This window comes from Sminthopsis crassicaudata, chromosome 6 (genome assembly GCF_048593235.1).
Source record: "Sminthopsis crassicaudata isolate SCR6 chromosome 6, ASM4859323v1, whole genome shotgun sequence".
NCBI lineage: Eukaryota > Metazoa > Chordata > Mammalia > Dasyuromorphia > Dasyuridae > Sminthopsis > Sminthopsis crassicaudata.
Window position 1 is genome coordinate 244,666,424 of NC_133622.1, and position 19,243 is coordinate 244,685,666.

General features: G+C 36.1%; 1 protein-coding gene and 1 pseudogene across 1 annotated transcript; both read right to left on the minus strand.

Moving 5' to 3' along the window:
- Positions 1-3,147: 3,147 nt before the first annotated feature.
- On the minus strand, positions 3,148-4,063 carry LOC141546577 (olfactory receptor 5B12-like; annotated as a pseudogene).
- A 12,510-nt stretch (positions 4,064-16,573) lies between these two features.
- LOC141546591 (olfactory receptor 5B12-like) lies at positions 16,574-17,521 on the minus strand. The gene has a single exon (XM_074274527.1). It carries the CDS (start codon positions 17,519-17,521, stop codon positions 16,574-16,576), a length of 948 nt encoding a protein of 315 aa, XP_074130628.1.
- Positions 17,522-19,243: the final 1,722 nt, after the last annotated feature.

The following is a 19,243-nucleotide window of genomic DNA, read 5'->3' on the forward strand; positions in this document are numbered from 1 at the left end:
TCTTCCTGGGGTCATTTTTATAGAATAATAATAGTCCACAACATTCATATACCATAACTTATTCAGCCATTCTGCAATAGGCATCCACTCACTTTCCAGTTTCATGCCACTACAAAAAGGGCTGCCAAAAAACCTTTTTGCACATTTGAATTCCTTTCCCTCCTTTAAGATCTTTTTGGGATATAATCCTAGTAGAAATATTGCTGGATCAAAGGTTATGAACAGTTTGATAATTTTTCGAGCATAGTTCAGAATTGCTCTACACAAAGGTTGGATCCATTCACAGTTCCACTAACAATGTATCACTGTCCGTTTTCTCACATCCCCTCCAACATTCATCATTCTTGTTTCCTTTCATCTTATCCAATCTGAGAGGTGTGTAGTGGTATCTCAGAGTTTTCTGAATTTGTATTTCTCTGATCAATAGTGATTTGGAGCATTTTTCATATGACTACAAATAGTTTCAATTTTTTCATATAAAAGTTTTCATTTCATTTTCTTTAGGCATTGGTGAACGGAAATTGTTTTCCTTTTCTTTGGTTATTTTCTTTGACCATGTATCAATTGGAGAATGGTTAGAACTATTATAAATATGATTCAATTCTCTATATATTTTAGAAATGAGGCCTTTATCAGAACCTTTGAATGTAAAAATGTTTTCCCAGTTTATTGCTTCCCTTCTAATCTTGTCTGCATTAGTTTTGTTTGTACAAAACTTTTAAACTAAATATAATCAAAATTGTACATTTTGTGATCAATAATGACCTCTAGTTCTTCTTTGGTTGCCAATTCCTTCCTCTTCCAAAAATCTGAGATTGTATTTCCCCCCTGTACCTCCCTCACTGCCCTTGCCCACCTGCCTCAGAACATGGCTGCTTGGGGACACATTCCTGTCCTACCATACTGCTACACCCCAGATCAGAGTTTCCCAGGGACCTCTGCATGGCAGGATCCAGCAATGTCCCTGTCTCACTGACCAAGCTATGGACCTATGTAATGATTTGAAGATAGATCTGCTAATCTACTGGACCCTACTTGGGAATAGCATCTTTGTTTTTGACAAATTTACCAAGAAGGTATTTCAATAGCACTTAGGAGTCTGATGACTGTTAACATTTGAGACAATCAACTTGGAGACCGTTTCCATAAGACCCACAAATTCCTGCATTGTTGATCTCTGAAACTTCCATGAGAACTGCTATTCAAGGGCTAAGGATAATTGTGTCATGGTCCAGTCTAGTGGATTTCAAGAATATCAACCTTGCCTTTGCCTAGCATTTTTAACTCTCTTTCTCCAGGGGACCCCTTCTACTTACAAGCATTTCCCTTGCTCTGAGATGAATCAAATTCTTTTCTCCTCTTACTAGCCTGTCTCTAACTTTCTTTGTTTGGCTCCAGCCATTCACAGATTAAAGCCTGATTCTGCTCTCCATAGCTGCTCAACAAAATCTACTTCCAAGTACATCTACCCATACTCCTTAGACCACATCCATGGCTCCTCTCCCTACATGGCTTTTCTACTTTAATCTATAGTTGTCCCAACATATATTTCTCAGATTTGACAAGCAATAGTAAATCCATCCTTTCAGATGTCACAGAACTGTCCAATCTAGCCCCTAACACCCACCAAGTTTCAGTGTGGATGAGAGGATAATTACAATGATAGAAATCAAGAAGGATCATTCTTCTGTCTTGTCCCATTTCAAGCCAACATGTCCTTGGTGGTGGAGACACCTATGTCCTCTTATACCTGTAGTGATTCCATTTATTGGGAAAGTGAGCTCAGCATTATTGCCTCTGCTTCTGGGCACTATGGTTGGACCATCTCCTTTTTATATCTAGGACCCCTGCAAAACCCTAAGAAGTGCTTTGGTATAGCCTGCCTCAAGAAAAATGAACTTAGTGAGCACCTAGGGACTATAGACTTCAATAAAGTGGACAGCCTATAAACTATGCTAATCACTCATGGGTTCAATTGAGATTCAATAATCCTATTAGACTTCTTTAGGTCCTCAGTTAGGTAATTGATATTAACCTTTTTCACGTGGACAGCATCCATCACTTCCTCTCTTCCCAGGAGTCACCAAAGCCTCTGGATCTTGAGACAGATGTTGCAGACTTTTAGAATCAACTCCTACACTCTAGTCAAGTCCTTGATCCTGGTAGATCCCAGCATTTTGGGTACCAAGGGGACTGACATGCCTATCTTTTTTTTTTTTTTTTTTGAAAAAGGGACTTTGTTCTCAGAGGGGAATGACTACAATGATGACCCCAACATCACCCTACAGTCTGGCACTGAGCTCAGCAAGGTCAAGAATTCTGCCATTTTCCAAGAACCTCTCCCTCTGGGAAGAGGGGAGGAATGATCCAATCATCAGGATACTCTTATCTTCCTTGGCAGGCTTCCTGAAAATGGAAGTGGGGCACTGTCAAGAGGGGCACTGTCCCTTTGTGTTTATGCTCAGCAGTTTCCAGAAATCTCATGTGGAATAGTCTTATGGAAGAAAAGGGGCAAAAGTTGGTACCCAGGATATAATGAAACAGCCACCCACCTGAGCAAGGACAGTATGTGCCCAAAGGAAATCTTCTGAACAGGGCTTGGCATAATGCAAGAGCCCCAGGTGAGCAGAGGCCAACAGCAGAAAGGAACCCACTCTTAACACCAGGCATGCCTTGGGATGGGAGCCTGCCTGCCATTATTCCCATTTTTCTGGATCTCCACAAGGCAGCAACTTCCGCTTGCACCACTGCCCACACTAGTTTTCCTCCTAGTTGGTTTTGATCCCTCTGATTATTGATATAATTACATTTTGGATTTTTTACATGAAAGAAGTTTCTTCTCTTTTCCCATGTATATATATACACACACATAAACACTGTATAAATATATGGTATGACATATATATTATATTCACACATACATAGACAGACAGACATATGTATATACAGTCAGATATATGAAAATAGACAGATCTATAAAGAGATAAAATAAAAAAAGAGAAAAGAAAAGAAAAAAGTAAAAGTTTAGATTCTACTTCCCTGTGCATAAAATTTTTATTCAGTTTCATGTCTGGATCCCAAAGTATGGAAGATACTGATTGGATTTTCTCTCTAAGAAGAAAGATGATCTAAAGGAAGATGCTATCCTCAAACAGCTTTTCTGAAAGCATTTTTAACATCTTTATTCCTAAGACTGTAGACCAGAGGGTTCAACATAGGGATGACCATGGTGTAGAATATTGACACTATTTTGTCTGAGTCCATTGAATGGTTTGAACTGGGCTGGAAATACATGAAAATGACTGTCCCATAAAATATGCTTACTGCTGTGAGATGGGAAGCACAGGTGGAGAAGGCTTTCTGGCGGCCTTCTGCAGAACGAATCTTCAAGATGGTGATGAAGATTAGTAAGTAAGAGGTAAAGATGACAAGAAATGGGAAAAAGATAGTGAATGAGCCCAAAATAAAGATTGTTACCTCAGTGATGTGAGTATCAGAGCAAGACAGAACTAGGAGAGGGGGGACATCACAGAAAAAGTGATGCACTATGTTTGACCTACAAAAGGAAAGGCTAAATATCTTTCCTGTGACTATGGAGCATGTCAGAAAGCCACAGATGTAAGCACCAGAGACCAGAGATGCACATACAGTTGATGTCATGGTGGTGGTGTAATGTAGGGGCTTACACACAGCTGCATGGCGATCATAGGCCATGGAGGCTAGGAGGAAACTTTCAACAGCAACAAAGGCCCCAAAGAAGAACAATTGTGCTGCACATTCATTATAGGAAATAATTTTGTCCCCCATGAGGAGCCCAGCCATTACCTTAGGAGTAATGGTTGAAGAATAGCCAAAATCTACCAGAGAGAGGTTACTGAGAAAAAAAATACATGGGGGTGTGGAGGTGGGAATCCCAGGAGATCAGAGCTACCATCCCCAGGTTCCCCACCAGAGTGGTGAGGTAGATGAAGGTGAACATTATGAAGAGAGGAACCTGAAGCTCTGGGTCATCTGTTATTCCTTTAAGGATGAACTCATTTATTTCAGATCTGTTCTCCATAGATTCCAGTTAAGAGTGATGTCATCCAGCCTGCAACAAAAAAAATAACTTTTAGAAAAATCCACTCCTTGACATCAACATGTTTAGAAACCCGTCTTATGTGAGGACTAGAAACAAGGATTTGAATGACTAGTAACATCTGGGTACTTGTTATAGCAGTTATTACAGATCCACAAAATTCACTCATTCATTTTCTCATAAACAGTTGCTCTGCATCTTGCTTTTTAAAATCTACCACAAATTTACCTGTCCCCAAAATGGCTTTTCCCACTTCAGGAAACAGAAGTATCTTAGTCTGTGGCAAAAATTAACATTAGCAGAGGGATTGCTGTTGGTCAGGGTTGAAGAGCTAGATCTCTTCATATGAATATGCTTCACTTCCTTGAAGAAGAGAGAAAAGAGAAATAAAAGAGAAGAGCAACAGAACCAAAAAAGAGGAAAGTCAACAACTGAGAGCAGGGAGGAGAGGATCAAGGAATGCTGGTAAAGAGTTTATTGGAATCCTGTTTAGTCCTGCATTCATCATAGCTTATGCAGTTGACTAAAGTCACCAGTCCTTGAATGGGAACAGTTGTTGATAGACACCAGGGGTATAGTTGTAGAAATCATCTTTCCAAAAAATCACTGATGGGCCGTTACAAATATGAATTCTAATTTTGTTTCCCCTACACAACCTGTTCCTATTTCAGTTCAAACGGCAGCCACAAACAACGATATTTAGTTCTTTCCTTCCCCATATATTTTTGGGGGAGGTCCCAGAGTAATCGCCAACTTTGGAGTCTACATCCTTCAAGTCTGAGATGAAATTTTACCTCTAGCATCCATTCTTAATCCATTGATTTCAGTATAACTGACTTTCTTCTTTTGATTATCTCTAATTTATCCTGAATATAGCCTGTATGTAATCTGATATATGCATGTTGTTTGCATAGAGATTATGGGACTCCTTGATAGTAGGAACTGTATTTTACTTTTCTTTTTATTCTAAGTGATTAGTATGGTGCTGGACAGACATATAGTAAGGCCTTAATAACTGTGTATTGGCTCACTGTTTGGTCAGTGATAATCTTCAATATTTGGACTAAAGTAAATTCCCCTTTTGGTTTCAAACAATGACATTTAACATTCCCAGGCATCATTTTAATGTTTCACAGCTTTAGTTTAGTGGCTTTTTTGCCACTCCTTTAGTCTTATTATAATTAGTTTTACCTTTACCATCATGAATTATTTCAAGTACTCATAGAACTTATAAATAAGCTGCCACATGCTATCTGTTCCAAGTTGTGTCTTTAAATATACATACATGTGTATACATGTGTATGTATATTTATATATGTGTATATATATATATATATGAATATATATATGTGTGTGTGTGTGTGTGTGTGTGTGTGTGTAGCAAAGCAGACAATTTCAAGTCAGCATAACTCCTCAGAAGTCATCTACTTCAACTCACATCTAACTAGAAGTCACTTCTATCAAAGCCCACTAAAAGTCATATATAGCTAGATATCTCTATTTTTCTATCTAGTAATATATTGGTTTTTCCAAGGAATTACACCACATATTCAAGATGAATTAGATTCCCTAATACAAAGAAACAAATCTGGCTGCCAAGGTACCAATGAGATATGATAGATAAAACTGGGATGTGGCTCTGGCCTGGTTTTTCCTTTATTTGAGTGAAATAGCATAAGTTACAGCAGGATATCATAATATTTTTAAACTAAGAAAATATACTGATATAAAGAATCCAGGAAGAATGTAGGAAAACATGGTGGAACCATTTATAGTATTTTTACCATAGTACTGATGGAAATCTTCAATTATCAGGCCCAGAATATTTTCTATTATTCTGAATCTTTTATTCTGTCTCTTTGCCCCCAATGCTATTCTTTATTCTTTCTCTTTATCTCTGTATGTCTGCACTTTTGTCTGTCTCCCTCTCTGATTTTCCATTTTATTTTGTCTGCCTGCTTCTCCCTATGTGTCTCTTTCTATTTGTATATCTATCTACCTGATTAATGACTTCCTTGAGTACTAATATTGCTTGGATTTTAATTTCTCTTTTCTGTGATTCCATGGAACTGATCCTTCTGCATCTTTGATTCCTCATTTAAAAAATTGGAATAATAGTTCTTTGGATATGGGGAGTCATATAGTGGTTGGGAGAAAAGTGTTTTTCAAGAATCAAATGCTATAGATGTGAGACTTCCTATAATCAGGTTATTGAGCCCATGTGTGACAGTAGATGAGCATAGTGTCTGAAACACAGAAATATATAGACAAAAGAGCATAGAGATATTCATATATTAGAAAGTACTTGTTTGGCAATGTACTAGATAGAGAGAACTTTGATCTTTGGTTCAAGAACATGTAGTTTTAAATAGAACTTCCGACTCTTTTAACTATATATATCTGGACAAATCAGTTAAGTCAATGATTCCTCAGATAGCTTATCTGCAAAAAGAATAAAAAATATAGGAATGATATTTATCTAAAATAGATGTTGGGAGATTCGAATGAGAAAAATTGGTTATTAGACTCAATGATTTCTGAAGTTCTTTCCATTTCTGAATCAATAATCCTATCACACTTTTAATCTATATTAGTTTTTAAAAATATCCATTCTTCTTCTTAATATTATATCTAAAGAACTTTTTTTCTAATGTGATTAATGTGAAGGTGTTAGATAAGAACCAAGTAAAGGAAGAAAAGTTTATCTCATAGACTGGAGTTTTTGCAAGTATCAACAAAGAAGAATTTTCTACTAATATAATAGTATCTATAAAAAGTGGAAAACAAACTCAGAATCAAGGTTATGAATAATGCTTGTCTCATATATGGCAGGGTGCCATTTTTGTAATCTATACTATTGAATCAAATATAGATAGAGAGATAAATGCATACATACATACAGTCCGTGATGATCCTTTTCACTGACATACTCAATGTTTTGTCTTGAGTTCCTAGCTTTACAGAGAGTCCTTCTTGGTTGGCAAGGCTGACAAGGTGATTTGTTATCCACCCAGAAACTAGGTGTTGGTCAATAGCACTAGCTTGGAAAGGTTTTTGATTAGGAACTTGAAGACTTGACTTTTAATTTTACTTGAATATTTACTTAGTTTTTCTGTGATTCCATGAATGTTAGTTGATCTTTCCATACCTCTGCTTGCTCATTGGAAATATTGGCATAATATTTCTTTGTGTATGTGGATCACACTGTGATTGAAAGGAAATTATTTGTCAAGTATAAAATGCTGTAGATTTAAGCTACAAGATCAAATTATTGGGTTTGTATTTGACAATGGATGAGCAGATGCTCTGAGAAACATAAATACATAGAAAAAAAAGGGATAAAAGTGCTCCGCCACTACCAAAAACTAGCATGACAATATGGTATAGTAGAGAGAGCTTTGATTTTTGAGTCAAGAAGTTGTGGATTTAAATCCCATCTCAAATATTTATTACTTGTGTATGTCTAGACAAATCACTTAAACCAACTAGCTTCAGGTTATTTACCATAGTAATAGTATTTATCTCAAATAGTTGGGACATTAAAATGAGATTTTTGAAGAGATTTCTAATATTGTATAAATGTGAGCTATTATTATTCAGGTAAGAAATTCTATCTCCCCTAATTTTGTATTAAATCTTCCCCTAAAACTTTTTATGCAGTGCCTTACACACAGTATACAATAAATAGTATTAAATTATATATTCATTGGTCTACAGTGTCACCTATTCTTAAATGGTTCCTTTGATTACTAAAGGATGAAGAATTTGAAAAGCTACAAATAAGTAGCAAATAAATGTTTGAGCCCAATTTTCATACATGATCCCATTTGAGCCTTTAGACAAACCTATGAAATAAGTATTAGAAGTGTACTACCAGTGTAACTATGCACTCTTCATAGATAAGGAATAATAATTCAATAGACTTACCCCTGGAAAAAATGAGCCAGTACCTTGAGATAAAAGAAATTTTTGTACAGGTCTTCCTGCCTCCATGTCCAGCAGTGTTTCCACTATTCCATTTGTATCTAGATAAACATTGTAGCCTTGAATTTGGATATCCTAGAATCTGACTGGCTTAATGTAGAAAAAATTGGTCAAAACTCCAAAAAGGAGGGAGAGGCAAGATTTTTATATTTATTTTGACCTTGAAGTTCCAAGTCTAGCAAACCTATGATCATATTGGAAAAACCTCTTCACTAGACACTGGGGAAGGGGTCAAAGGTATCTAGTGGTATAGTATCTGGTCACTTCTGATCATTGCTATGGCATGGATGACAGAAGAGTTAGAAATTCTCATTCCTACCTTAAATTCAGTTCAGCCTCAAGAAACAAAAAAATAAACTAGATGTATGAGTGAATGACTTAGAGAATTTAACTCACCAGTTGAAACCTCAGAACTAAGCCCTTTCATGGAATGGTTTAATGTCAGTTTCCAAGGACTTTATGCAGCCCTGGCAGCCTGAGGCTCTTGGGGATGATGCTCCCTTGGATGTTCTGGTAGCTCTGCTCCAACTCCTGAACAAAACAAACAATTAAATTCTATTCTGACCATGGGAAAAGAAGTTTTCTCATGGATATTCTGTGATTCTTTGCTTGTTTTTAGCAAAGTGAGATATAATGGGACTTGAGAGAGGCTTCTAGTCCTGCTTTTTCCATCTCCTAACTGGGTGACATTGGCCAAGTCATTGAACAACATCAAATCTCATTTTATTCTTCTTTGAAATATGTATAATTGTGCAGCCTAGTTGTGCAGTGGACAGGATACTGGTCCTTGAATCAGGAACACCTGAGTTCAAATATGACTTCAGACACTTGATATTAACTTGCTGTGTGACTCTGGTCAAGTCACTTTACCTTGTTTATCTCAAAAAAAAAAAAACAACAATAAAAATAACAACAACAAGAAAACAAAAACTTGTATTAGTCACAGTCGGAAATTCAAATCCATCCACAGACAGTAGCTCCAAGTCATTGAACCTCTATTTGCTTTAGTTTTACCTCAACTATACAATGAGGATAATAATAATACCTGTTTGCAGATTGATTGTGCAGATCAAAAGTGATGGTACTTATAAAGCATTTAGTTCCCTATTTGATATATGAGGATGCTGTATAACTACTAACTACCATTACTGTCATCATCATCATCATCACCATTCTAGTACTCATACACTGGCTACAGAACCCCACAGAAGATCTATTGAATGCCTGGCCAGTGTTACTAACCCAGTCATTTGAGAATTTGTCAAATTGAAAAACAATAAAATCTGTAGATGAAGAGTTTAAATTGGAATCTCCAGCCTTAATATTGCAATGAGAGGTAACATAAGATAAACATCTATAATATACTTCTAATAGTCCAAGTTGGTTTCAAGAAGGTTTTTAATGAGAATGATCTGTAAACCCCCTTTCTAACTCTTCTGATGATTTTCTTTCAACAACACAAAGTTGCAGTTGATCTTTATAACATAATATCATTACATTTCTTTTTAATTTTATTTTTAAATTTTTTTAAAAATTTTATAATTATAAAGTTTTTATGACAGTATATATGCATGAGTAATTTTTTATTACATTATCTCTTGTATTCATTTTTCCAAATTATCCCCTCCCTCCCTCTATTCTCTCCCCTAGATGACAGGCAATCCCATACATTTTACATGTGTTACAATATAACCTAGATACAATATATGTGTGTAAATACCATTTTCTTGTTGCACATTAATTATTAGCTTCCGAAGGTATAAGTAACCTGGGTAGATAGACAGTAGTGCTAACAATTTACATTCACTTCCCAGTGTTCCTTCTCTGGGTGTAGTTGTTTCTGTCCATCATTGATCAACTGGAAGTGAGTTGGATCTTCTTTATGTTGAAGATTTCCACTTCCATCAGAATACATCTTCATACGGTATTGTTGTTGAAGTGTACAGTGATCTTCTGGTTCTGCTCATTTCATTCAGTATCAGTTCATGTAAGTCTCTCCAAACCTTTCTGTATTCCTCCTGCTGGTCATTTCTTACAGAGCAATAATATTCCATAGCCTTCCTATACCATAATTTACCCAACCATTCTCCAATTGATGGACATCCATTCATCTTCCAGTTTCTAGCTACTACAAAAAGAGCTGCCACAAACATTCTGGCACATACAGGTCCCTTTCCCCTCCTCAGTATTTCTTTGGGAAATAAGCCCAATAGCAGCAATGCTGGATCAAAGGGTATGCACAGTTTGATAACTTTTTGGTCATAGTTCCAAATTGCTCTCCAGAGTGGCTGGATTCTTTCACAACTCCACCAACAATGTGTCAGTGTCCCAGTTTTCCCACATCCCCTCCAACATTCATTATTATTTGTTCCTGTCATCTTAGCCAATCTGACAGGACATCATTACATTTCTCAGCTGATTATTTATATGGTAACAGAAAGGAATACTCTTGGATGATAGTGAAAAGGAAGAAATATGTAAAGGGCTAGAACTGAGCAATGCACTTGGATAATGAAGCACGTGAGACTAATTGCCAATTGGAAAATTCCCTATTAACTTGTTTGAAGGTTGACCCTCCCTAGTTGTTCTGTGCTGATTTGATTGGTGGGACAAAGAGGGGGAAGTGACTTGTGTGGGAGGAGTAGGATGAGGAAGAGGAATTGAGATGCAGAAGCTGACTCAGTCTCTCCTGGCTTTTGAGGGAGGAAGGTGTGTGTGTGAGGTAGCTAGGCATAACCCCCTGACCTTGACTGTAAAAGATCAAGAATAAAGACGTTTAGTGATCCTGACTCCAGGTGATTTCTGGGAAGACAGAGTTCCAGCAGAAATATACTTGTGTGTGTGGCCAGACATTGAGAACCATTCTGCATTCAAATATTGTGATATTGTGGAAATGATTTGAAGTGTTGGAGAATTGAGAGAATCCCTCAAACTTATCAGAAATAGTTCAAGAGTTGAATGTAAAATTTGCACACATCCCCAAATGAGTATGTCCATGATCTTGAAAGTTTAAAATTGCTTCAGAAACCAGGCTAAAATAGTTCAGATATGTACATGCTTGCTTTCAAAGAAGGGAAAAAACACATGAAACATAATTGAGTAATTATTAGTTTGTGGCATCAAGAAAATTTGGTTAGCTCTAACTCCATGAACTATCATTACAAACCTCGAAAGAGTTTGTGTACCATTAAAAGGGAATTTGCATTAAACCATTGTACCTCTAGCCTGAGGAACTATTCTGGCTCCTAGTCCAACCTTTCATAAAGTAAGTTCTTGCAAGGTATTTGTTGAAATTTACTAATAAAAAAGGGAAACAAAGCTCAATTCTGACCCAAATATCCTGTATAACATAGTAATGATGTGCACGGGATAAATATTCTTCAATATATTGACGTTCTGCTCTGACAATAATGACTGTGATTTTCTTGGTTGATAAAAATTTATTTTGTTAATTGAAGAGAGTTACGTGGTTTACCTTTTATACTTTTTTGTCAATCATAAAATGTAGAAATGAATAAATGAATGGGCGAAAACATTTATCCAGTGTCTATTTATGTACAAAGTATTGTTCCCAGTGCTGAAGATATATACTGAGAAGTAAAACAACCCTTGCTCTCAGAGATCATTAATCTAATCATGGATTATAAGTCATTTCAAATGTAAATGTTACATAAAGACTAGGGTTCATTAATTTAGAAAATGGGAACACATACCATTTCTGTTGATATTATTATCCATTTGGAATGTTGTTGATAAAAACTATAGTAATGTTCAATGGTTGACCATTTGACACTGTCAGTATCTTTGATGGCAAAAGTGTTTTACTCATTAAGTGTTTTGTTAGCATCGGCTGCAGGGAGAGCTGCACAATGTAGACATTGAAAAAACAGCACATTTCATCTTTATAAAAGCTGTTGTATTGTAAAAGGTAAAACATGTATCTCCTCCATTCAATTAACACAATAGATTTTACCAACCAAGAAAATCATAGAATCATATCTTCTAGACTTCTTCACACAGTTCATTCTCTGTATTACCTACTTATCTTTCCTCTTGTGTTACTTCCTTTTTCATTTAAAAGATAAATTAAAATAAAATTCTTTATATAGTTCCAGAGTCTACTCATGATAAAGTCTGGAATTTTTCCCCAGACATCTTCATTTAAATAATTTGTTGCCCTCTATGAGGTCTTTCTTAGAAGAATGATTAACTGATGCAGAAGTTTTCCCAGAGATTCATCTGCAATGATACTCAACTAAAGAAGAAAAAGACCCTTTCTGAGTTAAGGACAACTAAGGAAAGTTCAAGGGACTTTTAAGGGAGTAATATCCTATCATGTATGTAAGTGGAACTCACAGCTGATGGATGGAGATCTAGAGAATGGAATCTCATTCTCTGTTCCCAGTCTTATCAGAGACTTAACCCGTGTTTTAGAAAATCTCAGCATTGGAGATTGATGGTGATACCAGTTTATACACAAGTTTCTTGATAGTCTTGGGTTATAATGGAAAGAAAACTGGGATGAATGTACAAGGCCTAGGGTTTAGTCAGAGCTGCGCCATGGATAAATTGGGTGACCTAGAGAAAGCTACTCAGTTCTTTTGGTGGAATTGGCTTAGTTCTGTGTAGGAACACATTAGACCAGTGGTCCTCAAACTTTTTAAATAGGGGGCCAGTTCACTGTCCCTCAGACTGTTGGAGGGCTAGACTATAGTAAAAAAAAAACTCACACTTTGTCTCCACCCCTCAACCCATTTGCCATAACCCAGCGGGTCACATCTGGAATCGTGGGCCGCAGTTTGAGAACACCTGCATTACACTTTCTTCAGTATGTTAAGGGGAACCAAATTATTCCATTCTGAACTCCTCATGACATGCATCCTTATCTACATCTTTACCATTTTAAGCTGGGCTGGAAAAACATGAAGAAGTTTGTCCAATAAAATATAATCGTTGCTGTGAGATGGGAAACCCAAGTAGAGAAAACTTTCTGGTGATTTTCAGGATAGTGATGAAGATTAACAAGTAAGAAGTAAAGATGACAAGAAATGTCAAGAAAAAAATGATGAGTGACCCTAAAAAAATGACTATTGTGAATATTAGAATGAGAGCTCGAAGAGAAAGGGACCATTACAAAAAAAGTGGTGGATCACATTAGCCTTACAAAATGAAAGGTTAAATGTATTTTATTGTGGAGGTTATCAGAAAGACACAGATATGAGCACAACTAGCTAGAAATATTTACACTGTCATGGTTTGGTTGTAACATACAACCTTACACATAGCCACACTATGATCACAGGACATGGAGAAACCTTCTTCCATAGAAGAAACTTTCAGTAATAGCAGAGACCTCCTAAAAGAACAGCATTTTAGTCATTTTAGGAAATTACCTTGTCCCTGGGAGGAGCAAAGCCATCACTCTGAGAATAACAGTTGAGGAATAAGCAAAATCTACCAAAAAAAAGTGGTTATTGAGGGGAAAGTGTGGGTTGTGGAAGCAGAAATCCCACGAGATCAGAGCTACTATCCCAGGTTCCCTACCAGAGTGATGAGGTAGACATCAATGACCATTATGAAAAGAGGAATCTGATACTCTGGACCTTCTATTTAGTCCTATGAGGATGAACTCACTCCAGATCTGTTGTCCATATATTATAATAATGCCAGAGAAACTGAGACAATACAGAGATTAGGTTTTTAAAAAAATTTATTATTAAAGCTTTTTATTTACAGAACATATGTGTAGGTAATTTTTCAACATTGATCCTTGCAAAACCTTCTGTTCCAACTTTCTCCTGCCTTCCCCCCACCCTCTCCCCTAGATGGCATGTAGCCTAATACATGTTACATATGTTAAAGTATATGTTAAATCCAATATATGTATACATATTTATACAGCTGTCTTGCTGCACAAGAAAAATTAGGTCTAGAAAGAAAAAAAAACAGAACGAAAACAAAAATGAAAGCAAACAATAACAGAGAGAGTGGAAATGCTATGTTGTGGTCCACACTCATTTCCCAGTGTTCTTTCTCTGGGTGCAGCCAACTTTCTTCATTACTGACCAATTGGAACTGGTTTGAATCATCTCATTGTTGAAGAGAGCCACATCCATCAGAATTGATTATAATATTATCTTTTTATTACCATGTATAATGATCTCCTGGTTCTGCTCATTCTACTTAGCATCAGTTCATGTAGGTCTCTCCAAAACTCTCTGAAATCATCTTTCTGGTCATTTGTTACAGAACAGTAATATTCTATAACATTCATATACCACAATTTATTCACCTATTCTCCAATTGATGGGCATGTATTCAATTTCCAATTTCTAGGCATTACAAAAATGGTTACCACAAACATTTTTTGCACATGTGGGTCCTTTTCTCTTCTTTAAGATCTCTTTGGGATAGAAGCCTAATAGTAACATGTCTGGGTCAAAGGGTATACCTAGTTTCATAACTTTTTGAGTATAGTTCCAAATTGTTCTCCAGAATGGTTCAATTCATTCACAATTTTTCACTGTCCTGGTTTTCCCATATCCCCTCCAATATTTGTCATTATCTTTTCTTATCATCTTAGCCAATCTGAGAGGTGTGTAGTGGTATTTCAGAGTTGTCTTAATTTGCATTTCTCTGATCAATAATAGTTTGGAGCACCTTTTCATATGACTAGAAATAGTTTCAATTTCTTCATCTGAAAATTGTCTGTTCATATCCTTTGACCACTTATCAATTGGAGAATGGGCTTGATTTCTTATAAATTTGAGTCAATTCTCTATATATTTGGAGATGAAGCCTTTATCAGAACCTTTGACTATAAAATTTTCCCCAGTTTATTGCTTCCCTTTTAATCTTGTCTGTATTAGTTTTGTTTGTACAAAAAACTTTTTTAACTTAATATAATCAAAATTATAATCATATCAATAATGATCTCTAGTTCTTTAGTCACAAATTCCTCCCTCTTCCACAAGTCTGAGAGGAAAACTATCCTATGTTCTTCTAATTTATTTAGAAAGATTAGGTTTTTAATATATTAATAGTGGACAATTTGGGCTAGTAAAAACTAGCTGGCTGAATGAGACTTGTTTCAAAGCATCCAAGAGTGAGCAATTAATTCCAGAGACTTTTATAGGGCTCCAGCTATCAAGGAAACAAAGATAGGAGGGGACAGAACACTGGGTAAGTCATAATTTAAGAAAGGACCATAACTTTAATCCTAACAGGATGGGGGTCAGGATAAGAAAATTGAGTGTAGGAGTGAATGAGTCTTAGGCAAGAGATATTTAGGCATTTGAGATAAACCATCTGGAGTTTGTGACTCACTGGAATGTGAGAGTGACCAGAGCTTAAGGAAAGGAGGGTAGATATAATATTTTATTCAGGGTACTGCATAATAATTCAGGGAAACTGAGGCATTGCAAGATATCATTCAAGAGTAATGTCATTCACCTACAACAAAAGAGTAACCATCAGAAAAAGCCACTCTGCATGATAAACGATTCCAAGACAAACATGGTCAGAGACCTGTCTTATGTGAGGTACAGAAATAAGAAACTAAGGAACCAAAAACATAAAAATAGTTTTCAGTTGTTGTTGTAGTCACTCTAGGTCACAGAAATTCCTAGTTTCAATTTCTCATAGAGAGAAAGAATCCCTGAAGTATTCATTTATATATATATATATATATATATATATATATATATATATATATATACACGTATATACGCACATACATAATTATATGATAGGAGATGCAAAAAAGATCCTTTAAACATAAGGAAACTGAGACTAAAATTTACCTAGGGCGATATGATATATAAGTATCTAAGATAATATAAAATAAAGTCTCTCCCAATTCTAAATCTATGACAATTTCTACGATGTAATTTTGACTTTGAAAAAGTTTGGATTCTACTTAGAACCATCTCATTGAAAAATGGTAGCTGCTATGCTGGAACTCAGAGTTCTGTCTTTACGGTGGGCAGCAGGAATTGATTACAGTAGTGCCTGAAACTGAGGCATCCTTTATTCCTTTAATTCAAGTAACTACAAGCACTTAGGCTCAACTTTTCCTTCCCTCTTAATCTGGTCTATTCTAAGCAGCCCTTTACTTCCCTGCCCACCTACCTTGGGGTCTGTCTCCCTCAAGTCACATCATTGCTTTGCTTACTCTGCCAGCTTCCTAAATGGAGTTTCCCAGAGGCCCTAATATAGCAGGACCTACCAATGATCCTGACCACTCTGTGGGCCTACGTGAATGATCTGGGCCAAGTTGTAAACCCTAGTGACTGACCTGAAGACAGATTTGATGATTTGCTGGGCCCTGATTGGGAATTACATCCATGTTTTAACAAAGACCAGTTTGCAAGAAGGTACTGCCAAAGAGCTTCAAACACAACAACATGGCAAGATTCATCTAACAGATCAATATGTCTGGTTTTTGGAAGTTTGTCCACATTGAACAAGGTTGGATAAAGTTTTGGATTTTTACATGAAAATATTTTCTCTCTAAGAAAAAAGATGATCTGATTGAAGTTGCTGTCCCATCAAAGTTTTCCTGTAAGCATTTTTGACATCTTTGTTCCTGAGGCTGTAGACCAGAGGGTTCAACATAGGAATGACCATGGTGTAGAACACTGACACCACTTTATCTGAGTCCATTGAATGGTTTGAACTAGGCTGGAAATACATGAAAATGACTGTCCCATAAAATATGCTTACTGCTGTGAGATGGGAAGCACAGGTGGAGAAGGCTTTCTGGCGGCCCTCAGCTGAACGGATCTTTAAGATGGTGATGAAGATTAGCAAGTAAGAAGTAAAAATGACAAGAAATGGGAAAAAGATAGTGAATGAGCCTAAGATAAAGACTATTAACTCAGTGATATGAATATCAGAGCAAGACAGAACTAGGAGAGGAGGGATATCACAGAAAAAGTGATGCACTATGTTTGACCTACAAAAGGAAAATCTAAATATGTTTCCTGTGACTATGGAGGCGGTCAGAAAGCCACAAATGTGAGCACCAGAGACAAGAGATGCACATAGAGTTGATGTCATGGTAGTGGTATAATGTAGGGGCTTACACACAGCTGTGTGCCTATCATAAGCCATAGTAGCTAAAAGAAAACTTTCAGTAGTAGCAAAAGCTGCAAAAAAGAACAGCTGTGTAGCACATCCATTAAAGGAAATGGTCTTGTCCCCTCTTAGAAGCCCAGCCATCACCTTGGGAGTAACGGTTGAAGAGAAACCAAAATCTACCAGAGAGAGGTTACTGAGGAAAAAGTACATGGGAGTATGGAGATGGGAATCCCGGACGATCAAAGCTACTATCCCCAGGTTCCCTACCAGAGTGATGAGGTAAATGAGAGTGAACATGACGAAGAGAGGGACCTGAAGCTCTGGATCATCTGTTATTCCTTTAAGGATGAACTCATCCATTACAGATCTGTTTTCCATAGATGCCCTTTGGCAGTGATGTCATTCACCTGCAACAAAAGAGTAACCTTCAGAAAAATCCGTGGCAAGACATACAATATAGTTAGAAACTTATGTTATGTGAGGACCAATAACATCTAGATAGCTGTCATAGCACTTACTCTAGATCCCTAAAATTCACTCATCCATTTTCTCATAAAGAGAAAAAGTCCCTCTTCACATTACCTCATGCTTTTTTTTAAATTAAATTTATTTTTAAAATATTTAATATTTTATTTTCCCCAGTTAGATGCAAAATAATTTTTACATTTGTTTTTAAAAAACTTGAGTTCCAAATTTTCTCCCTTCCTTCCTACTACCACCCCAAGTAAGAAGGCACATGTGAAATTATGCAAAACATTTCCATAAAAGTCATGAAAGAAAATATAGATATCCTCTCCCCATCAAAAAAAAATCGAGAAAAATAAAGTAAAAAATAGTTTACTTAAATCTGTATTTAGTCACAATCAGTTCTTTCTTTGAGTTTGCATGCCATTTTTCATTTTCAGAGTAGTTATGGATCATTATATTGTGGAGAATAGTAAAGATATTGATAGCTGATCATTCCATAACATTGCTATTACTTTGTACACAGGACAGTTCACTTTGTTTTACATAGAGGACTGTCTAGGTTTTTCTGAGAGCATCCTGCTTATCATTCTCCATAAAGCAATACTATTTCATCATAATCACATACCACAATTTATTTAGCCACTGCACAAGTGATGGTCATCCCTTCAGGTTTTGATTCTTTGCCCTGAAAAGAGAGCTTCTATACATATTTTTGAACATATCATTTTTTTTTCCTTTTTTAAAAATCTCTTTTGGGATTAAGGCCTAGTAGTTGTATTATTGGGTCAAAGGACATATATATGTATATGTATATATATATATATATATATGTGTGTGTATGTATATACATATATATATACATACATATATATGTATATATATATGTGTATATATATAGATATAGATATAGATATAGATATAGATATAGATATAGATATATATATATATACATGTATTGTTATTAGCCTGTGACAAAACAAGCATTTGAAGAGGGATTACTATAGATCAAGATTGGAGAAGTGGATCTTTTCTGATGCATCTGTTTCCCTGTGATGAAGGAGGAAGAAAATAAATAAAGAAAATGAGCAAAAAACAGAGTAAGAGCAAAGTTTAAAACAGAGAAGGTAGATCTTGAAAGAAAGCTGGTCAAGAGTTTACTGGGATCCTGTTTAGGATTAATTGTGACCTTGAGGTTAATGCAATGGACTGAAGTCAGCAGTTCCTGAATAGGAACAGTAGTCCGTGGACACCAGTGGTGTAGTTATGTGAGTCATTCATCCAAAAGATCACTGGTGGATCACTTAACAATATTTGTATGATTTTAAAATATGTTTCCTTTGCCCAATCTGTCCCTTTTTAAATTCTCCAGCACTTCTACTGTGGAAATAGAAAGGAGCCACACACTTTGTCCTTTCATTGGTTATATAGTTTTTAGGGGTTCCAAAGAAATTTTCGATTTTGTAGTCTGCCTTGAAGTCTGAGCTAAAGAAGTGTTACCTAGAGGATGTCCTGTGATCTCAATTTAAGTGCCTTTCCTCTTTTGATTATGTCTAATTTATCCTGGATATAGTTTGTTTGTAAATTGATATTTGCATAGAGATTATGGGACTCCTTGATAGCAGGGCCTGTATT

What these genes read in the sequence shown, in the direction of transcription:
- LOC141546591 (XM_074274527.1), bottom strand. Translation starts at nt 17,521, where the DNA reads ATGGAAAACAGATCTGTAATGGATGAGTTCATCCTTAAAGGAATAACA.